This window comes from Vidua macroura, chromosome 17, assembly GCF_024509145.1.
Source record: "Vidua macroura isolate BioBank_ID:100142 chromosome 17, ASM2450914v1, whole genome shotgun sequence".
In the NCBI taxonomy this organism is placed as follows: Eukaryota; Metazoa; Chordata; class Aves; order Passeriformes; family Viduidae; genus Vidua; species Vidua macroura.
In genome coordinates this window covers 11569703-11590006 of record NC_071587.1, presented here as the reverse complement: position 1 = coordinate 11590006, position 20304 = coordinate 11569703, and the positions used below count along the sequence as shown (strand labels likewise).

At 41.7% G+C, this 20304-nt stretch overlaps 1 protein-coding gene across 2 annotated transcripts in view; it reads left to right on the top strand.

Annotated features, from left to right (window-relative positions):
• The first annotated feature begins 19013 nt into the window (after positions 1-19013).
• PHACTR3 (phosphatase and actin regulator 3) overlaps positions 19014-20304 on the top strand; it is a 101714-nt gene continuing 100423 nt past the window's right edge. The window contains exon 1 of one of the 2 annotated variants that reach the window (XM_053992718.1): positions 19014-19355. In XM_053992718.1, coding sequence (XP_053848693.1) covers positions 19253-19355 — 103 coding nt within the window. In that variant the 5' untranslated portion in view covers positions 19014-19252. The remainder of the gene's footprint in view (positions 19356-20304) is intronic. The other variant, XM_053992719.1, reaches the window with a different exon arrangement.

The window sequence follows — 20304 nt, the reverse complement described above, 5'->3', positions numbered from 1 at the left end:
ATTCTTGCACAAGGGGTCCATCCTGGTCCTCTGTAGCTCAGTGATGTAGCTGATTTTATCACCAGCCTCTTAAAGCAGGAGGAAAAACCTCCCAAACTGAGGCTCAGGTATGTTACTCCCAGTTCACGTTTTTAATCACCTTTACACAGGCTTGGTTGTCAGAGGGAACAGTATTAGGAGTGAGCAGAGATTAAAGCACAAGAAGCAGCACGTTGGGCACCAAGCCCTTTCTCAACTCATTATGGTGCTGCTGACATCGGTCTTTTAGCCCCGTTGCCTCCGGGCTCCCCATCAGCCTCTCTCCCCCATCCCTAACAGCACTAATTGGTCACACCAGTAACAGCACGTTTGAACCAGTCTGCTGAGGTTTAATTACTGCATTTGATGACACCTGCATGATACAACTTCACACTGTTATGAAATATTAATTGCTTTTTGTACTGTAGCATTTAACATATTCAAGAGTGAAAAATAATGGTGTTACTGGCTTTATAATTTTTTTTAACCAAGGACTTTAGATTTTTTTCCACATTATCACTAAACATGTCTAAAAGATTTTGTGTCTCTCCTGAAAAAACATGCACATTACCCACAGCCCTTTTACCTCTTTGACTAAAAGGAAGTTCCATTATTACTTGAACAATATTTCTCTTTCACTGTCATCTTCTGCCACTCAAGACAAAAGGACAGAACTCCTATTTTCTCACACAGAGAAAAATAATTTTTCTCTTACACAGGCAATAATTCCTTTACCCTACATGCTTTGTCCATTCTCTCCAGAATGACTGTAATCTTATGTCCTTCCTCTGGAGAGCTGATAAATGAGAAATGATAAGAGAGTTTTTGCTTTATGGAAGAATACATGCAATGGTTTTAATTTTGTGAAAAAAAATAGACAAGAAAGTCTATGGTTTTAAGAGGAGAATACATTCTTCAAATGACTTCAGACAGCATCACACCTGGCAAATACTTAAATCAGTATTACAGGAGATTTGTTATATTAATACAATACGCATTTCAAGGCTAACTTTTAAGCTGTTTATGTTTCCTAGATTACTTTAATTAGGGACAGCCAACATGCCCAGGCTCAGCTGCAAAGAGGGAACATTGCAGAACATGTAACGTGCAAAGTGTTCCCTGAGGACACTGGGAACCAAGATGAACTTCAGGCAGTGGCTCCAGCAGGGCCAAGATTTCAGGGCTCTGTTTACAGCAGCTCAGCCTTAATTTCTTTCTCATTCACGTAGAGGAGGTCCAGCACCACGCCAAATCATGCGAATCCTGGTTGATTTTCTTCCCTCTACAAACCAGAGGGAAGAAAATCCAAGAAGTGGTGCACACAATTTGCCCTGTGCCCCTTGCTCCCCTGTTTGGTGGGAAGAGTAGGAAAGCACAAACGGATCCTCCTGGGTGAGTCTGCAGAAACCTGAACCTCAGTGATTCATGGAAATAATCTCAAAAAGTAATTAAGACCAATCAGTGAAAGTTACTCTGAATAAAGACCTCTCCACCTCTACCTAAAAGTGAAGAGGGAACATTATTTTGAAAAATTTTTAATACTAATACTACAAAAAAGAAATATTTGTCAGTGCACTCATATATATATATATATATATGCATTTAAATAAGAAGAATATACAACAATTGCCTCAAAATAAAGCAAGTTGAATGTTCCAAGACTGAAAGGGAAAGAGCAGATTCACACTACACATTTGGGGATGGATCATTAGCCAATACAGATCACTGCAGCGTCACAATTCAAGAATTATTTTGATGCATTTTTTCTCCTCCAAGGCATTTATTTCTAAGATAAAGCAGATGAAGTACTGACAGGTATACCTGGGAGGAAGTATCCAGAATATTTTCCTTGAGGGTTAAGATCCAACCTATATGGCTTGTATAGCCAGAAAAAAATAGAAGGAAAAAAAAAAAAAAAAAGAAAGAAGAATGTTTCTCAACCAAGTAGGAAAAGCTAAAAAATGTAGTTACACTGGAGCACACATGAAAAATGTTGTGCTTTGAAAAAAAGATGCAATGAAGTGGCTTAGAGTGGGCTGGAATGAAATAGAATAACATGCAAGTATATAACTGGATAATAAATGAGAAAAAGTTTGGGTAACTAAACCAAATTTAAATAACCCACTTGGAAGAATTCTTTAGCATTTCCTGCAATTTTGCTACATTTAAAGTAATAGACAAAATGTTACTGACTTCTCTCATCTCACTTTTCCAAGTGGGGCAAACATAATCCTGTCATTAATTCCAGTACTGTATAAAAAAACCATGTTTCATTCAAAAACAATTAAGAACTTCACCATTAATCTTGATACAGATTTTATTCTGTAGTTTTATTCCTAGAAGAGTGAAAACCAAAAATATTTTATCTCAAGAAAAGAATTAAAATTTGGAAGGAGTGGACTCATTTTGAAACAAAAGCAGTTTAAAATACTTAAAACCTTTGTAAAACAGATTTTCCATTCTTTTCCAAAGTGCATTAGTAAGATTCTTGGAGACATGCAAGAACTCCAGCCAGAGGCAAGCCATGTTGGAACACAGACAGCAGACATTAAAAAGGAATGTTGCCATCCCACTTCAAATAGAAAGTTTTTCGCAGTAAGAATTTTATTGTTTTAAGAAGAACATATATAGAAAGATGAGAACTGTGAGAAACTAGACCTTACCAGCTGGGTAAGGGAATCTCATGGAACAAGCCAGAAAATACGACTTAAAAAATACAGAGAAGGAAAAAATCCACTTATATCACATAATTCTGGTCACCAAGGGAAGGAAGTACTTTGATAAACATTTCTCCTAAAGGGTGGTAACCAAGTTCATAACCTTGACAATAGCAATTTAAAAAACAAGCCAAAATGCCAGTTTTGCTGTACAGTAAAATTAAATTAAGAAGTGAGGAAGAGAAGCCCTCCTCAGACAGTAATCTAAACCGTTTGTGGAGCTACGTGAAATGCTATGGTTATGTTATCTAGACCAATAACCCCTTGCTGGCTTCTAACTCCAATATATTTGAGACATTTTCAAACATTTTCCAAATTAGTGTATTTTTTCAAACTTAGTAATCCCTTCCATTGCCTATAAACAGTACAGACTGCAGGAGATTTAATTATTACTTGCCCTCAAAAGACAATCCAATTTAGGGATAATTTCTGCTGCGGTCTCAGTCATAGCAATGAAGACTTGATAATGTAGACAGGAATGAATATAAGGCTGGATTAAATGAAAAATACAAAATACCCTTTTTTTTTTTTTTTAATTTTAAGAGAAATTACCACAGTTTCTTTAGCAAAGATACACCTTTTAACAGTAACTGGAAAAAACTGATTCTCTCTCCAAATTCTGCTTCTGCATAGACAGGCTGATTTCTGGGCAGTCTACCTTACTAAGCCAGAGCTTCCAAATTACATAAAAGTGCTGAGAATTTATAATAGAAAATAAAATTTCCTAAAGGAGCTGGATACATGAAAACAGAAGAAAAAACTCTCCTTTTTTTGGTTTTAAATCTTGCCCCAGTTATTTACAAGCATATAATTATTAATTTTCATTTGGTACAAATGGAAACCAAACCCAAACGAATAAACTTCAAATGGAACAAACAACCCACAAAGACAGCAAGCATTTAGGTGCTTAATCATGCAGACAATCAAAAGGCGAGCGCAAAAACACCGACAACAATGAAGTGAAAACCTATTTAAAAAATAACTGTAGACCCAGCAGCCTAAGATGTTAGGCCAAGCAGTCAATGGTCAGGTGTAATATGAATTCTGAGCTGGTTAACAGCTTTACCCTGCTGAAAACATATTTTCCTGCCTTTCTGTATAGACTGAAAGGATTGAAATGATTAGCTAGAAACCAAGACACATTATTTCACACAGAGGAAAAGATAACTTTGTGCATTTCCGTGGTATCCAAACTGTACCAGATTACTTTAGATTTTCTCTTCATTCATGTGTCTGCATAATGTGTACTTGGTGCAGAAGAATATTTTAATGTAGCAGCAAATTTTGAAAGTGCCAGGCATGGAATTTGTGCCCAAAAGATATATTTCCATGGAGCAGACATAGGAATATTCCTGCTCTTACTAATCCCCAGACCTCAAGGCTATAGAGCCCTGCCAGGCTCCAGGCCAGGGCTACTGAAGGGTAGTGGATGTAAACAGGGATGACTTCTGGGATCTTTCATTAACATTTTGTCCAGAAATTCACCCAAATGGCAGCACCAAACAAACACATATTAAACAACAAATAAAACAATAAACACTCTGAGAACACAAATAAAACAAGTATCAATAAAGGCACAGAGGTTGCTGGGTGGATGTGGCTGCACCAGGATGTTTTGCAAGCCTGCCTGGCATTTTAGCAGTTGGAGAAATAAGCACCAAATTTTATACAAAGCCTTTAATATTCAGCTTTCATACAGAATTTGACCCTCAAATGCTCAGGTCATAGTACTTATCTGTAAAGAGTGTCTGTGCCTTGGTTAGAATGGGCAGAAGGTATTCAGTCTACAAATGTTCTTCATAAAAGGATTCTCAGATTTTAAATAATGCATTTTTTCTCTCGAATGGAGAAACTGAAGGTGCAGTTCTGTGACAGTGCTACATCAATTAACACCCAGTTTCAGCCAAAAGAGCTAATCTTCACCTTCTGAAATAGAACAGAATGAGATAATAAAGTTCACTTTACTGAATTATTGAAGAATCTGCACTCATTTGAGGAAATTATGTAGGGTGAATTTTTTTTTTTTAAGTGCTATTGGAACTAGTTTTTAGAAAAATTACCTTCAGGAGTAAATGTGCACAGCAATTTATGGCAAAAAAAATGTAAGGGCCTCTAATGTAAGCAAACTGGAAACAGTTTTGATTTCTGATCTTCCCATTCCCACAGCCTTAGTTTAAAAAACCCCAAGCCCATAAATAAGCCTGTTTTGATTCCTAATCCTTGGTCAAAAAAATTATATCATATGTAAAATAGGAAGTATTACACTTTTATCTGGAGGTCTTACACTACGTAACAGAACTCTTAAACCCATTATTTCTTCTTTATGCCTACATAAAAGATGAAGAGGATTGGAATACACAAAGAAGTTTCTGCAGGGCAAGCAAGGGGATAAACCTGAAGAGCTCCAGTTATTCCATGAGGAATAGATGCACAACCTTATCCTAAAAAGCATTTATTTCAAAAGGGGATAAATTCTTGTCTTACCTCAGGAGGTGAATGGGAGGTGGATTATCTTTTCCTGGGGCAAGAAGATCTGTTTGGCAACCCTGCTGAGAAGCTGATGCATTTCAAGTTCACCCAATGGTTTGAACTATTTATGGCCTGAAATAACTTGGTTAGGTGTCCCTGACCAAAGGGAGTTATCCCAGCTCAGTGACAAAGCGAGGACAGAACCGTGCATCCACTCTGGAGCCAGGCTGGGAGAGCTGGGGGTGCTCACCTGGAGAGGAGAAGGCTCCAGGGAGAGCTCAGAGCCCCTTGCAGGGCCCAGAGGGGCTCCAGGAGAGCTGGAGAGGGACTGGGGACAAGGCAGGAAGGGACAGGACACATGGAATGGCTTCCAGTGCCAGAGGGCAGGGATGAATGGGATATTGGGAAGGAATTCCTCCCTCTGAGGGTGGTGGGGGCCCTGGAACAGGTTGCCCAGAGAAGCAAAATTCTGAGCACAATTTTTATTCCTTTGGTGTTCAGGCACCTCGCACCTGAGAGAGAACAAAAGTGCAACTCACAGCAAAGCCCTTGTTCCAGGTACTGGGGAAAGTAAACGTAGCCACTGGTCATCCCTAAGTGAAAAGAAAACTCTCTCCCAAAGAGTATTTTCCCAAGTGTATTATGGAAACCATCTGTGGCAGCTTTGAAGATGAAAAGTTCAATACTTGCAAGGAAAGTGATGCTGTACCAAATACACAGAGCTGAGGGTAACAGCTGGACTGATCAGTTCCACTCAGCTGCAATATAGAACTCCCAGCACCCTTAGTGTTTGGTTAAAAATTCCACATCAAAAAGAGGAGAGGACTATGCAATTTTAATATTTCCATCCTTTATAATATATATGGGCAGGTATCTTTCTGTAGAGGTTTTGCTCGCCTTTTAGTTTTACTTGTTTACTTCAGGACATGTCCAAACAGCTCATGTAAAGGAAGAAAGAGAGTTCTAAAATCTTAATTGCCAGTTTGCTGGTAGATATTGTGTGATTGCAACAAGTAAATGAGAAAATTAGATGAAAAAACAGGGGAAAAAAAAAAAAGAACTGTTTTTTTAATGTACTGTAACTTTTATATCTTAACCTACCCACCGAAGCTGCAAAAAGCTCCCATTTGAAAAGCATCCATTTGAAAAATCTACCTCAGCTAGTGTGTGCTTTTCTTGGGGAAAAATAAATACAAAAAAATTAACTAAGATATCTGAGCTAAGGGAAACAGATTGCTGACCCATGTCTTGGGGCTTTTTTTTTTTTTTTTTTTTTTTTTTTTTTTGCCAGTAAAGATGCTATTTTAAGGTTATAATTAGAGCTGGTTTGAAAGAAGCAGTGAAAAGAAACGTGTTGGTAACTTGACTAAATTAACTCCAGTTTTGATGAAAGCCAGCTACTTTGAGTAACATCATCTACAGGCATTATAAAGTCAGTGACATTTAGTTATTAAATTTAAATTATTCATGTTTCTGATTGTAGTAGTTCTCTTGACACAGAAGCCATTCAGTGTAACATTACACCAGGAGGCACAAAAAAGTGGTTTCTCTAACTTGTCACGCCAGTTTTGCAGTTCAAGCTCTTCTCAAATGCTGCTTTTTGGCAACTCATATTGTGCAATGGTTATGAAAGAGGCTTTCTGGAGTTTCTAAAGGGTACTCTACGAAGGCAGCTGACTCCCTCATTCCTACAGTGCCTCAGTAATTATGTATTCCAGTATGTAATTTTATTATCAGGATTAATCAAAGAGAATGATTCATGCTTAGTGGAAAGCAAGTTCAACACAACATTAGGGCTAAAAAATGCAAAGTCTTACACTGAACTCACAACAAGATGAAGCTTTAACAACTGGCTCATGTAGACTGTTCTCTCTGCTGTCACTTCCAAAAATACAGTTCTATTCCAAGAGTGACAAAATAACAAATGGTTCCACACCTGCTTCATTTCAGTGATGGTACAGAAATGGCTGCTTTGGCTCATTTTCCTAAACTGATGTAACACAAAGAGATGTGAAAAAGAAAGGAAGGGAATGGAAAAACTACAACTTTTAATTTTGTTTCTGAATCAACAAAAATTCAAGCCCCAGATCCTATCTCTTTTGGGACATAAGATTATCTGTACTACTCTAATAAATATAATTTGAAGTGACACTTTAGAGCAGCTAAATGCCTTTTTTACTGGGCTCATAAGGGACTGGCACCTCCTGGTGCTGAACACGTGTAGCTGGAGATCACTCCTTGCTTCAGAAGAGACCTGCAAGGAAGCATGTACATATTTATGAATTCTCCTTTTTTTTTTTTTTTTTTTTTTTTTTTTTGGGGTGTGTGTGTGCTAGAAGAAAGCCAGCAAGATTAGAGTTTTTCAGATAGCTCTGACAGATCAAAGTGCCTTGATCACACACCACCACACTGTCCCTGTGTTTCTCCTCCTCAGAAAAACAAAATCACCTTTGCAACAGACCATTCTGGGAAGATTGGATTTACTTTCACCTGGACCACGAAAGTTACCTCAGGACTGAGGACAACAGCCAGACAGCAGTTTAAAACTACAGGGCCCTGAAGGAAAACATATAAGCATATTTTTCAATTCCAGTTAAGGCTTTGGCTCCGAGCACTTGGCAGGAGGAGAAGAGTAAGCGTTTTCTGACATGCCTTTGCATGGATGGTGCAATGAGGAGTTAATGTATTAACTAACAAGGTCCACTGAGTGATTTTTGACTTTGTGAGAGGGACAGGGGAATCAGAGAATGGAGGGAATGCAGATTGCACTCAAAGCTGTTTTATCATCACTCCTGGGGGCAGTGTGTTCAGTAGTGTGTTTTCAGAGGAAAAAAAAATCACTTCTGTGGTAACTGATTTTAAAACAGGAATTCAAGCAGTTTCTTTGCAGGATGCCTCAGCTCTGCATAGACTGATGCTTATCTCTGACAGCAAAAAATGGGAACAGCTATTTCCAGACCTTGAAACAAAATCAGGGCATATGGGATGTGAGGAGCTGCAGTTCCTGTAAGGACTTTTGAAGGCAATTCCTGGAAAGAGTTTAGATCCAAGACTTCCTAGAAAACCTGGAAATATTATTAGGAAGGGATGGGAAATTCCTTGAACAGCACAGGAACTACTTCAGGTTCTAGACCCAAGAATCCCTATAAAAAGTATAAGAGGCCAAGAAATGTTGTTGGTCTAGAAAGTCTAAAAATCGTCTCTTTCCAGGATCACATGTTCAGGAATACTTGCAAAGCCCAGGAAGATGGGAAAATATTTAGACCAATTAATTCCCAGAAAGTGATAGGAAATTATTTGAAAATTTCTCAGTACAGTAAATCATAACAGAGGTTTCAATCTAGAGGTTCCTGTGAAGAATCTTGGTCCAGGATGTCCAGGAAAATTCCTAAAAAGCCCCAAATATTCCTAAAAAATGTATAAATGTCAGAATTTAAAAAATACCATATCTTGAATGGTGCTTATTCTAAGTTACTTGAACAAACTGTTTTAGTAACTTTTACATTTCATGCCTTGATTTAAAGCCAGTAAAACTTTCCATATGGTCAAATCACTTCCCAGCTGAGCATTCTGGTACTGGAAAGGTGAATAGAATTGGAGTCTCTCTTATGAAGTTTCTTTGTTATTTGTGAAGAAGAACTACAAAAAAAGCCCCAAACAAACCCAACAAATGTTCAGGGACACTTGTGAGTTATTATTTTAGGCAGTTTGGTTCAACTGTCAGAGAAGTAACGTGGGCTTTGTCACCAAGTACTTCAAAACAATCCTGCTAATTAGAATTTCAAGTTTAACACTGACATAAACAGATTGGCAAACTAATTTGGGGATCTGAAGCCCAAGAGAGGTTTTTTTCTAAGTCTGGTCTATTAAGGATGATGTGATGAATACCATTGTTACGAGAGGGGTCTCTCACATCAACACATATTCCATTTACACAGCTGGCCCCAACATTTAATCTCAGCAGAATCTAGTTTATTCCCCTCCAGCTGCTCTGACTCCATAATGCTGGCAGAAAAAATTCATTTCAGTAGAAAAAGTGGCTCTGCCCCTCAGCACCAATTTCTGCAGGAAAATGTGTCATACTGTCATACTGTGACAATTCCTTTGCTGACCACAGCTGCACTCACCACTCAGTGGAAGCAGAGCTGCAGACCTGGGGAGGAAAACTTTGGAATTCTGGGCTCCTCATTATCTTCTGAGAATGTGTTTTCTTCCACATGCACTGCCAAGTTTTAAGCTACAACCTTCTACTCATAAAATAAGCTGAAAGATACAAATTATTTCAATGAGAAAGTCCTCCCAAAAAGCACACAGGAGCTTTAAAAGGGTGAAGTGTAAACATTAAAGGTCCAGCTGATTTCAGAAGGATGTATGAAAAGAGAAAAAAAAATCTCAAGGCACAGGTACTTCAAAAGAAAAAAATGCTTTTTTTTTTTTTTTTTTTTTTTTCTGGGGGAATATGAGAGATAGGCCACAAGATCTAAAAAAATGCAGTGCCATTCAGATAAAAAAACATCAAATACTTGGATCAGTGGAGACAAACAGATTAATTCACACAACATTTTCCCTTTAAATCACCATTTCTCTGAGTTTATGTATTTTACATAGATACACTCCATTTATTGTTTGCTGATTTGAGAATGATTTGAGACAGAAGTTTTTCCTAAGGATAAGCCAAAGCAGAACTAGATTCTCCCAAGGTTATCTGTGCAGCAGGCAGCAAAGCATCATCATTCAGCCTTACAGTAAAAATAGCCTGTACATTAAATACTACAGGGGACTCAGTGAAACCCTAGTGAGGGAGAATTACATGTTGATGGAAAAAGCCACCATGAATAATAATTGTGTAAAGCAAAATGCCAGAGGTGCTAAAATATTGGTTTAAAATCCTCTATTTTGTACAGAACACAATAGGTCTCTCCAGAAATGTGAAAAAAAGCCTTTCACACTGTAGTTCACCACACCCTGCTTTGGAAAAGAGACAATCCCGTAGTGCTCTCTAGTGGCTGCCAGTCAAAAAACCTCGGCAGGCTGCACTGCCAAGTTTAAAAATATACAGAATTATTCGTTTGCCCCTGTACTCAGCCACGACTGCCCAGGGAGAGAGCAATCGGTGTTTGCATCAGTGCTCTGCACTGCCCGGGGCTTGTTCTTCCTTCAGGACTCAATTCCACAACAGAACTGCAAATACTGATGTGCTGAAATTACACAGAACAAATTTAACACATTTGATGATGATGATGATGATGAAGTGTATGAGGTGTCTCACAAGTTGGTATCAACACGTGGCATCTTTTGACTCTCACAAACTCCAGCTGTGCCAGATTTCCTCCTGAGCCTACAAATGATGAAGGGAAAACCCTTCTCTTCTGCTTGATCTGGACTTTGCAGTTGAGACAGCCACGTTGCAAAATGGGTGCCTATTTTGGGCTATAAAAACTCTCTCATTGTGCTTAAAACACAATTTATAAACCAAGCCTGAGGCCGTCAGTCCTGTATAAAAAACCATCTGAGCAGAGCCAATTATCCTCTGCCCACAGTTAGTGACACGTTTAATAACCATTGTCAAGTTACACTGCTCTTGCAAATTGTCTTATTACTAATAAATTATACATTGATATTTATTACTCCAGATGCATAAATAAAGCCTAGATGGCAACATTACCCTTTCAGATAATAAATTAATTCCTAGGGTTGGTACACCAAGAATTTCCTGTCCAACAGAATTTCCTGTTTCCCCAATGGATTCTCTCAGCTCCATCAGACATTTATTCAGCTAAATAAAGAACAAATTGCTGAGTGTAAAACCACTACCAAGGGTTTGCAGTATCATCCATTAACTCCAGGATTTCCTTGACAGCACAAAGGATTGCAGGCTGCCAATTATAATTAAATAGAACTCCCTATGGTCTTAAGCAGAGCTCCTCATTGCCCTGGATAGGAAAATGCAGGTTAAAACAGAAGAGTAATAGAAAATGGATCCAAACCTGGTCCTGATAACTGCAATTTTCAGAACTGGAAATATCTCTGTAAACAGCATGTAGATGACACTTGCCCTGGGAAGAATGCACGGGCTGTGACATTCCTGTGGTGTCAGCTGAACTTCTACCCAGGAAATCCAGTCAGAGCCCATGAAATGAGAATTTCACAAGTACATACTGCACCGTTCAGCTGCACACACAGAATACCCTTACAAATGGAGACAGATTGATTTTCACCTTCGGTTTGTAATGCATTAATAAACAGAATTTTTGCAACAGCCACAAAGCCAAGAGAGAAAGAAGCCTAAATGTTAAAATAATTCATGCCTTCTGAATGATTTGGAGGAAGGAAACCTACTGGTATCTTCCTTGACTGATTTAATTGGATTTATTTCTACTTTCTAGGAGAGGGGAAAAAAAACAACATCAGCAAAAAAAAAAATCTGTTTACTAGTTCATTAAGCAAGGGTATAATTGCCTAATTATAAATACCACAGGTCATACAATCCTTAGCTGCATGAACCTCCATCTCCATACAGAGGCTTACAAATGACAAGCTAAGCAGTCATTCATGTACGAAATGAATTGCATATTTAGCAAAAATTTGTGTTCCAATCTCTGTATTTCACATTGGGTTAGAATAAAACATTTTTAGACTACATGTTAATAATAATAATTTTTAAAAAATCTAGTTTTGCAACTGAACCTTAAAACTTGAAGGACTTGGTCTTTGGTCTAGCAGAATTATTTGTAGGAGAGAGAGGTTTAGAGCATCCGTGTGGTTCACAGATTACATTAAACTGATGTTGGGAATTGCTTTGCAAAGCATTTTTTTTTTGTCTAGACCTAAAAGGATACATTTGTATAACAACAAGAGGCACATATCAGAGACAAGTGAAAACAAAGGAACTCATTGTGGCAACCATCTGATTTTTTGACTTGACTGGAAGAATTTACCAGGCAAAGTCTGAACTTTAATTGTTGGATAAAGATGTTAAAGGATTTATTTCCAAAATACTTGAGATCCCAGCTGCAGGGTCTGGAGGTGTTCCTCTCATTACAGTCTAGACTGGTTTGAAGCAAGGCTGGCAGAGAGAGTTTTTTTACAACAGAACAGCACAGAAAATTCCGTGATTACATTGTTCTGACTGCTTATGACAGTGTCCATCTCCAGCCTTGAAGTCATGGGATAGAAGATCCACCTAATTCTGTCCTGGGCTAACTTTGCAGGTCAAAAGTTTGCTGTTAGGGCTGATCCTAGAAAAACAACCACTGTCTCTGTCCATGAAGGGAGCTGGGATGGAGCTGCTGAGCAGCCTGGCCTTCCCAAGCTCACAGCAAGATGGCATTAAAACAGCACTGAGCTGCAGCCCCGAGGGGAGGGGATGGCCCACAGCTCCGGCTGCCACGGCAACGTCCACAACTGTCAAAAACCCCATATTTAAAAAGTAAACCAAGTTAGCTGGGTTTTGCTGAGGAATGGTTTCTCAGATGACTCACTGCATCTGCAAAAGAGCAAAGCACAACCTCCCCAGCAGTGATCTTGCTGCACATCCGCATTCTGCCTAAATGAGGATGCAAACTACTGCCTAAACCCTTCAGCTCTGAGGAAGCAGGAACTTCACTGTGTAGGAATGGTATGAAGTCCTAGTCCTCCTTAAAATTAAACTAGAAATTCCAGAAATTTATTGGTAGCTGCTCTGCTTCCCTTCCCAAGTCTTGCTTCAGGAGTTGGTGAGCAGGAAATTGAATAGATGGAACCAGCCCAAAGATTAGTCTGTCCCAGCCAAACATAAACCCAACCCACAGGAGCACCCACAGAAGAATGAAGGTGTAGCATAAAGTCACCACAGTGCTTCTGCCTGGGAAAGCTCAAACCTTGAGCTTTAAATCAGTTCTCACACTGCAGCTCCCCGTGACTGAGGCGTGGAAGGGCTGGCCATGACTTCTGGGCTCTCATGCAATGCACAGCTTCAGGCTCAGAACAGAAACTGCTCTGCTCATTGGGACTTCCAATCAATCTGAGCTTTCATTCTCTTGCCTTCAGCTGCTGATCAGCTCTAGACTTCCTGCATTTCCTTCCATGAATTGAAGCCCAGCTGAGGTTGTATCTTCTGAGAGATGCCCATAAATCCTGATTATTATGGTCTTCACTGGATTTCAGGTCCCAAAGAACTGCAAACTGTGACTGACTGAAGGAAGCTCTGCCACTTGTTTCATGTCTCACTGGCCCCTAAAATATTTTAACTCTCCAACAGCTGAATTTCTCGTGTATTGTGCTCCAAGTGTGAAATACCACCAGAAGTCCTGTGTTACACAAGAAATGAGGTGGCAATAACAAAATGCCATTGAAGTAAATGTTGAAGGGTACTAAGATGAGTGGAATCAGGATTTTGTCCTGCACTCTACATCAAATACTCGTCAGCTCTCATCTAATTAGCACAGAGCACCACTTTTCCCTTTCCACTTCTGCTGACAACTGAATGATCTACACTGTTTGAATTAATTTGAAAAATGTATATGTCAAAATTATTCCAGATTTGGCAACAAGATGAGATCTGAATCAGAATGTACTGTCTGAATGCAATACATAATAAGAAGAAATGACATCTCTGATCAGGCTACAAGATATCCAAACTTATCTCTGAGGCAAAAATGAGCTGCACTGCTTCTAAAATACAAAGACTTGCAAAGCACAAGCAAATCAGAGGTTCTTCTTTTTCAGATGTATTTTGTTTCCAAATGGAATTTCAGTGCTCCAAATAGTTATTTAAAAAGTCTGAGATCTTACACTGTATTCTTTTATATTTACAACCAACACCAGTTTCTTGGAGCTATTTCTACTATCCTGAATTGTGGAACCTGCAGGACTGATGTTACAAATGAAACAAGAAACAGTTCACTGGGTTTTTCTGTATTAATTCAGGGAGCTTGCAGGATCTCAATTACATCAAAAATGGCTTTCAGAGCCCCCACATATCTGCAGTTTTTTTTGTAGTTTTGGGTATTTGAGATCATGGAATACTTTGAGGATGGAAGTTCCCGCCATGTGACTTCTTAAGAACACAGTACCTGTAAAAAAACCAAGATATTCCATATACAAGAATATTAATTCCCAAAAATGTGGGCAGGAAGGAGATTTGGATCTGCAATGGAATTTATATGTACATCCCTTCTCCTCAGACATCCTGAGGGCTAAGGGGGACAAAAACCCAGAGAGGATCATGAGATTCATCCATTCAAACTGGCACAAACAACATTTATGTGGCACATCACCTGGAACTTCACTGGCTTGGACAGCACCTCAGGAGTCCTCCAGAGTTCCCCACAGAGCTGCCTTTTCCCTGCTCCTCATGCACAATGACAGTGCTCAGTGACCACATCCTGCATCTCTCTGCTGGCCTTGGCACGATGCAGACACGAGTTCACTCCCCACACATGGGGCTGTTACTCTTATAAGCTGCATAATTTGAAATAAGAGTAGAGGTTCCCCTTCCCGTCATCACAGCACAGAAGGATGTGAGTAGAGCTGGGTGTCAGGGCAGGGAGTTGAGCTGAGGATCCTCCTTTACATTTTTCCCAGCCTCTTTTTCCTGTTCCTTCACCTGTAAAATGGGAGTGAGCACTGGAGCTGGGAAGGAAAGCAAACATGAAAATCAGATGGGCCATTGCCAGAATAGCCCCTGAGTATCAGAGATTCTCAATGTGCACACGAGGCCCCCAGTAAACAAGCCCTTGATGCTTATCCATTTTTTATTTGCCTTCTGTAGTAGTGCTTTGGAGAAGACGTGTTTCAAGTCTTTGTACTTACAAAGTTGTGACTGCTGGCTGATATTTTTTCTCTTCTTGGTGACATGCATTTATGGTCTTGACAAACAAAGGCTCAAAATAGGCTCCGTGTCCTCTTTACAAAGAAAGCATCTGAGGGGAAAGAACCCCCAACAAAGTAAATAGAGACAAGAGCTTTTTGAGCATGGGAATCATCTCTGTTATGGTGAACATGCTGAGCTACAACAAGCTGGCATAAAAATCTTAAAAACTAGGTTAAGACTCACAAGCAGCAGAACAAATGCTTTCTGTTGCTGCATCTAAGAAAACTGCTCCTAGCAAGGCTATTTGTGCCTTGGTCATCAGAACAATTTGAACATGAAAGCTGATACTGTCAATCCAAATGTACCCTGAATTCATTTTTCTAAATAACAACACAAAACCCCCACATCAGTGGTGCTCAGAGATCACATGTAGGCTTCAGATTAAGGAAAATGAGGCTGTTTAATATTCTGCTGATTTGAGAAAAACAGCACTGACATGACTCACCTCTTTTCTTTCTCCCCAGAGAATCATTCCTTTCTAACACAAGTTTGGCTTTCTCTTTATATAACCAGCTCATACAACAGGCATTCAGAGAGAAAACAAACTCATCAAATCATCCATACAATTTACATAGTTGCATTAAAAAAAATCAAGGAGAGTCATATCAAATGGACATGCATTGCTTTGGCTGTGGACTATGCATCAAAATAAATAAAATTATAAAAAAAAAATATTTTCCCTTCAGTGTTCCTTCTGTGGATATTTAATTTCAAGAATTATTTTCCTGCAACTGAATAGATGCCAATTGCAGAGATATTTCCTATTAAGCTAAAAAAGTTTCATCATAACTTTTCATCATAAATATAAAAGGCTAGAAATCCTCTGAGAGATAACTAAACAGATCAGATCATTGAACTCTGGGAAAATGCTGAAAACCTGTTTACCACAAGACTCCTATAGTGAGGAAATAAACCAAACAAAAGGGGAGTCATGTTTCTGCTAATAGTCATTCTGATCCTGCAAACAGTTTTGTTTGTGACACCTACAGAATCATATGAAGTAGTGAATGGAAAATTGAGGACAATTTTTCAGGTGCTTTGTGCCCACAGGTAGAACCAGGCTTAGTTTCATTCCAATTTCAGAGGGATTTACAAATCAATATACTTGGAATATATTAGTTAGTGCCTGCCTCCATCAGCTTTATTTACCTCTGTGAAAAGGCTCCATTCCTGTTTGGTGCTGGTCTTTCAACACAAAGACGAGACTTTGCCTCACATTGATTTTTCCCTCTCTAAAGCCCTGCCCCAGAAGGAATGCAGAGCCTGCTTTAAGGTAAGGAAGTGCCATAGATAGATCATCATCACCTCTGAAATTTGAAAGTAAAAGACATGCAGACAATCCTACTTTTAACACAAGAGACATTATTTAGCAATGTAAGTTTGAATAAGTCAACACTTTTTTTTTTTTTTTTTTGGTACCTCCTCTCCTAAACATGATGATGATTCTTTTTGGAAAGAACAAGGTCCAGGGGCAGTTCCATCAGCTGGCACAAACCACTCAAGGAATTTATCCCCAGACTGAACCTCTTGATGCTTGCTCTGTCAGGGATGAGAGAAAATGCTCTTTAACTAAGTGAAAGCAGCAAGGCAGATTCTAGCCCTGTTTGACTGTTTTGTACCAGGCAATATTTTAAATCCAAAGGAATCCTATAAAATGTCCTCTACAGAGGCAACCAGTATGGGAGCTGGTTAAAAATACATCCCTCTCATCCTGTGTGCTTCTACAGCTACTAAAGATGTCTTGGAGATGTTTTCTTGGGTTGAAAGTATTGTAATATATTCAGTCTTATACAAATGCTTAAATCTGATATGAAACTTCTCAACCCTACATTTTAAACATGAAATCAGTATCATTCTTCATCTCAGAAGGCAGCTATTGATTAGTGCAAACAGACTTTCACAGAATTCACTAGGAACCATCAGCATTTTCTAGCATGACCTAAAAGCTGTATAGAGAAAAACCATTTAAAACTTGCTACTTCCTCTCCTTCTAGGACTAAAAACAGATTTGGCTCATTATCTCACTTGGCACCTTAATGTATTCCATGGCATGATGGCACAGCTTAGATTAAACCTCCACATGCTGCTTTTCCCTTAGGATCTACCTTATACACCCCAAGAAGGGGCAGTGCTTGTTGAACCAGAAATTCTTTGATATTTTACTTTAAACCCTTTTTTTGGGTTCTCAGGATAATATTCCCACTTGCTGTTGGATGCAGCAGCTCACCCCAGCCATGGGTGGATGCCACCCCAACAGCCACACTCAGGCCTCCCTCAAATGGAATCTTGGATGAATTTTCTCATCAAGCTCCACCATTAAATCCATGCCCACACTTTTTTCTTTCCCTTAAAGGTCAGTAGGATAACTGACTCTCAGGGACACACAGCCCAAAAGTGACTCCCAAATTAGATGTATGCACATTTAACTTTGAAATTTCTGCTTAAAGAAAAACTGCAAGCACATGTCTTAGTGTGATAGATGTGATAAATTTGGGTTAAATCCCCCCAAAACACAACAATGACATAACCCCACTGCTTTGTTTGCCTTTGCTTTCAGAAATGGCCAAACCCCATTTTCTTTATTTAAGAGTAGCAAAATGTTTTACACATATTAATGTAAAAACAGAGTCAGGCTCTTCTCAGTAGTGCCAAGTAATAGAATAAGAGGCAGTGGTGAAAAACTGGTGCTTAGAAAGTTCCACCTGAACATGAGAAAGAACTTCTTTGCTGTGCAGGTGAGGCTGTGGAATTTCCCTCCACTGGAAATATTCCAGACCTGGCTGGACACAATCCTGTGTCCTCTGCTCTGGGATGACCCTGCCTGAGCAGGGAGGTTGCACCAGGTGACCCCACTGTGGTTCTTTCCAGCCTCAGCCTGTGCTTCTGTGGGAATGAAAGACTGCATTGATGGGAAATTGCCTGAAAAAGGTTCATCCCTAAAATTTTGCAAACTTGCAGCTGTCTCATAACAGGAACTTGGTCAGCTGCAGGTATAACCACTGCTCTCGAGTCAGAAAGAAATCTACTTGTAGGTGAGTGTATTCCTCAGCACTGGTTCCATGCAGAGACAAAAACAGAGTTTAAGGCAGACACGAGATGAGAACTCCCACAATCCCAGCAAGTGCTGACCGAGCATTCCACAGGACTTTACTGGGAGAGTGATTAAAAAGCATCCCTGTTTTTTACAGGTCAAAACTTCAAGAAGACCAGACCTGCATCACCGGCTACAGACCAGCAGCCCCTCTGCCGGGACCCTGCGCTGCACGTGAGGAGCAAAAAAAAAAAAAAATTATAGAAGCAGTTATTCCCTTTAAACAAATTCCCAAACCAAGCTTCTCAGCCGAGTCAGAGCATCCCGTTTCTGCGGGGTCCCCGTGCGACACCTTTGCCACGAGGCCCCAGCCCCAGCTCCGGCCAGGATGCGCGGGGGTCCCGGGGGCGTGGAGCGGTTCTCTGCTCGTCCTGCCGAGAGAACCCCCGCGGGACACCCTCCCCCGCGGGACACCCTCCCCCGCCGGCCCCGGGGCGAGGCGAGCGGCGGACAGCGAGCCCCGCGGCTGCCCCGGTGCCGGGTGGGTCGCGCCGGTCCCTCCCGCGGGGCAAAGCGCCCGGACGGACGGGACAAGCACGGGGACGGCTCCGGGGACACGGGCGGGTCCCGCACAGCGAGGGCGGTGCGGCCCGTGACGCGCTCGGGCGGGGCGGACCCCGCGCACCTGCGGAGCCCCCGCCTTTGTGCAGTGCAGGTGCGGCGCCCACCCCACCCGCCGTGACGTCAGGCGGGCGCTCGCGGGGCACCATGGGAGAATCCCAATGTTTTCCAACGGATGCGCTCAGCAGCTCGGCGGCTTGAGGCGACTCCGGCAGCGGCGCTCGGGGGGGCGTCCCGGGAGGGGGCGGCGGCGGCGGGGGGCCGGGCCGGCGGCCCGCGCCCCGGCTCTTCCCCACCCCGCCAGGCGGCATGGCCCACCCCCCTGAGGCGCCCGGAGCTGCCCCCTGAGCGCCCGGAGCCGGCGGAGCGCCGCGCCGCAGCCCTGCCGACGGCGCCGGGGAAGATGCTGCCGCGGCTGGTCCTGCCCGGCTGACGCCCCGCCGCCGCCGCCGCCGCACCCCCGTCCCCATTGTCCCCCGGCCGCCTCCGGCTCCATGAGCGCCTCCTCCTCCCTCCTCCTCTGAGCTTCCCGCCCTCCACCTCATGGCTGCATCGGAAGAAGGGACCGGCTGCTTTCTCCCGCGAGGCAGGTCGCAGAGTGACCCCAGCATCCTCACCGACCCCGCGGGTCCCGGGGAGCACCCAGGTAACCGCCCCGCTCTCGCCGGCGGCGCTCGGGGCGCGCCGGGAGCATCCGCCAGTTTGTAAGGGAGCCCGTCCGCCACGGGCGGGCGGGAATTGGGAACATATTTCGTGCAGTAAGTGCCGAAATGGTGCAGCGGCTGAGCTCCACACGGGATCGGAGCGAGCGCGTCCCGCGGCTTTGCCCGCCCGCCGGGCGAGCGCGGGGGGCGCGGCCGGCGGCGCGTCCCGGCCGGGGCTCCCGGGGCCGCCGGCAGCGCTCGACCCCCGCTCCCGCGGAGCTCACTGATGACTTTGTGGGGAGGGGGACATGAGCGCTAATAAAGCAGGCTGTTTGCATGGGATCGCCATGGAGACAAGGGAAGCAGAGTCATAATTAAACGCTTTCTGCCCACAAGAAGGTAATTTTCACTTCATAGGGAGAAGCGTAATCTCGTAATGAAGTGTGGGCACAGAGGGTGGTGCTGAGGGGACACAGCCCAGTCGTTAGTGTATAAATAGAATATTGTGATTAGATTTTTTTTTTTTTTAACAATGGCTAATGGTCTTTTCATCTTCACTTTGAGGAGTAATTCTAAATGTCTGTTGGTGGTGACTCAGGAATTTCAGATCGTCAGAATCTAAGCAGTGTTGAGACCTTTAAAACAAAAAAAGAAACAAATAGCTACATCACTTTGATGTGATGTGATTGCACGGAAAGGCACAACAACAAGCTGGAAGCAAAGGGTAAAAGCCAGTTTACTCTCAGTTTCCCTGAATAGATGGTGGTCACACAAGAGCTGTCAGGTTTCTTTATGAGAAAAGAAGTAATCAAAACAGCGTAAAGACAATGAATGGTGTTGATCATCACTACCCACTACTGATTCCTAAGCCTAGAAACGGGTTTAGGTTTTGGGTCAGGCACTATCAGCCTGCAGGAGACAGTCCCTGGATGCAATTTCGGATTGAACTTT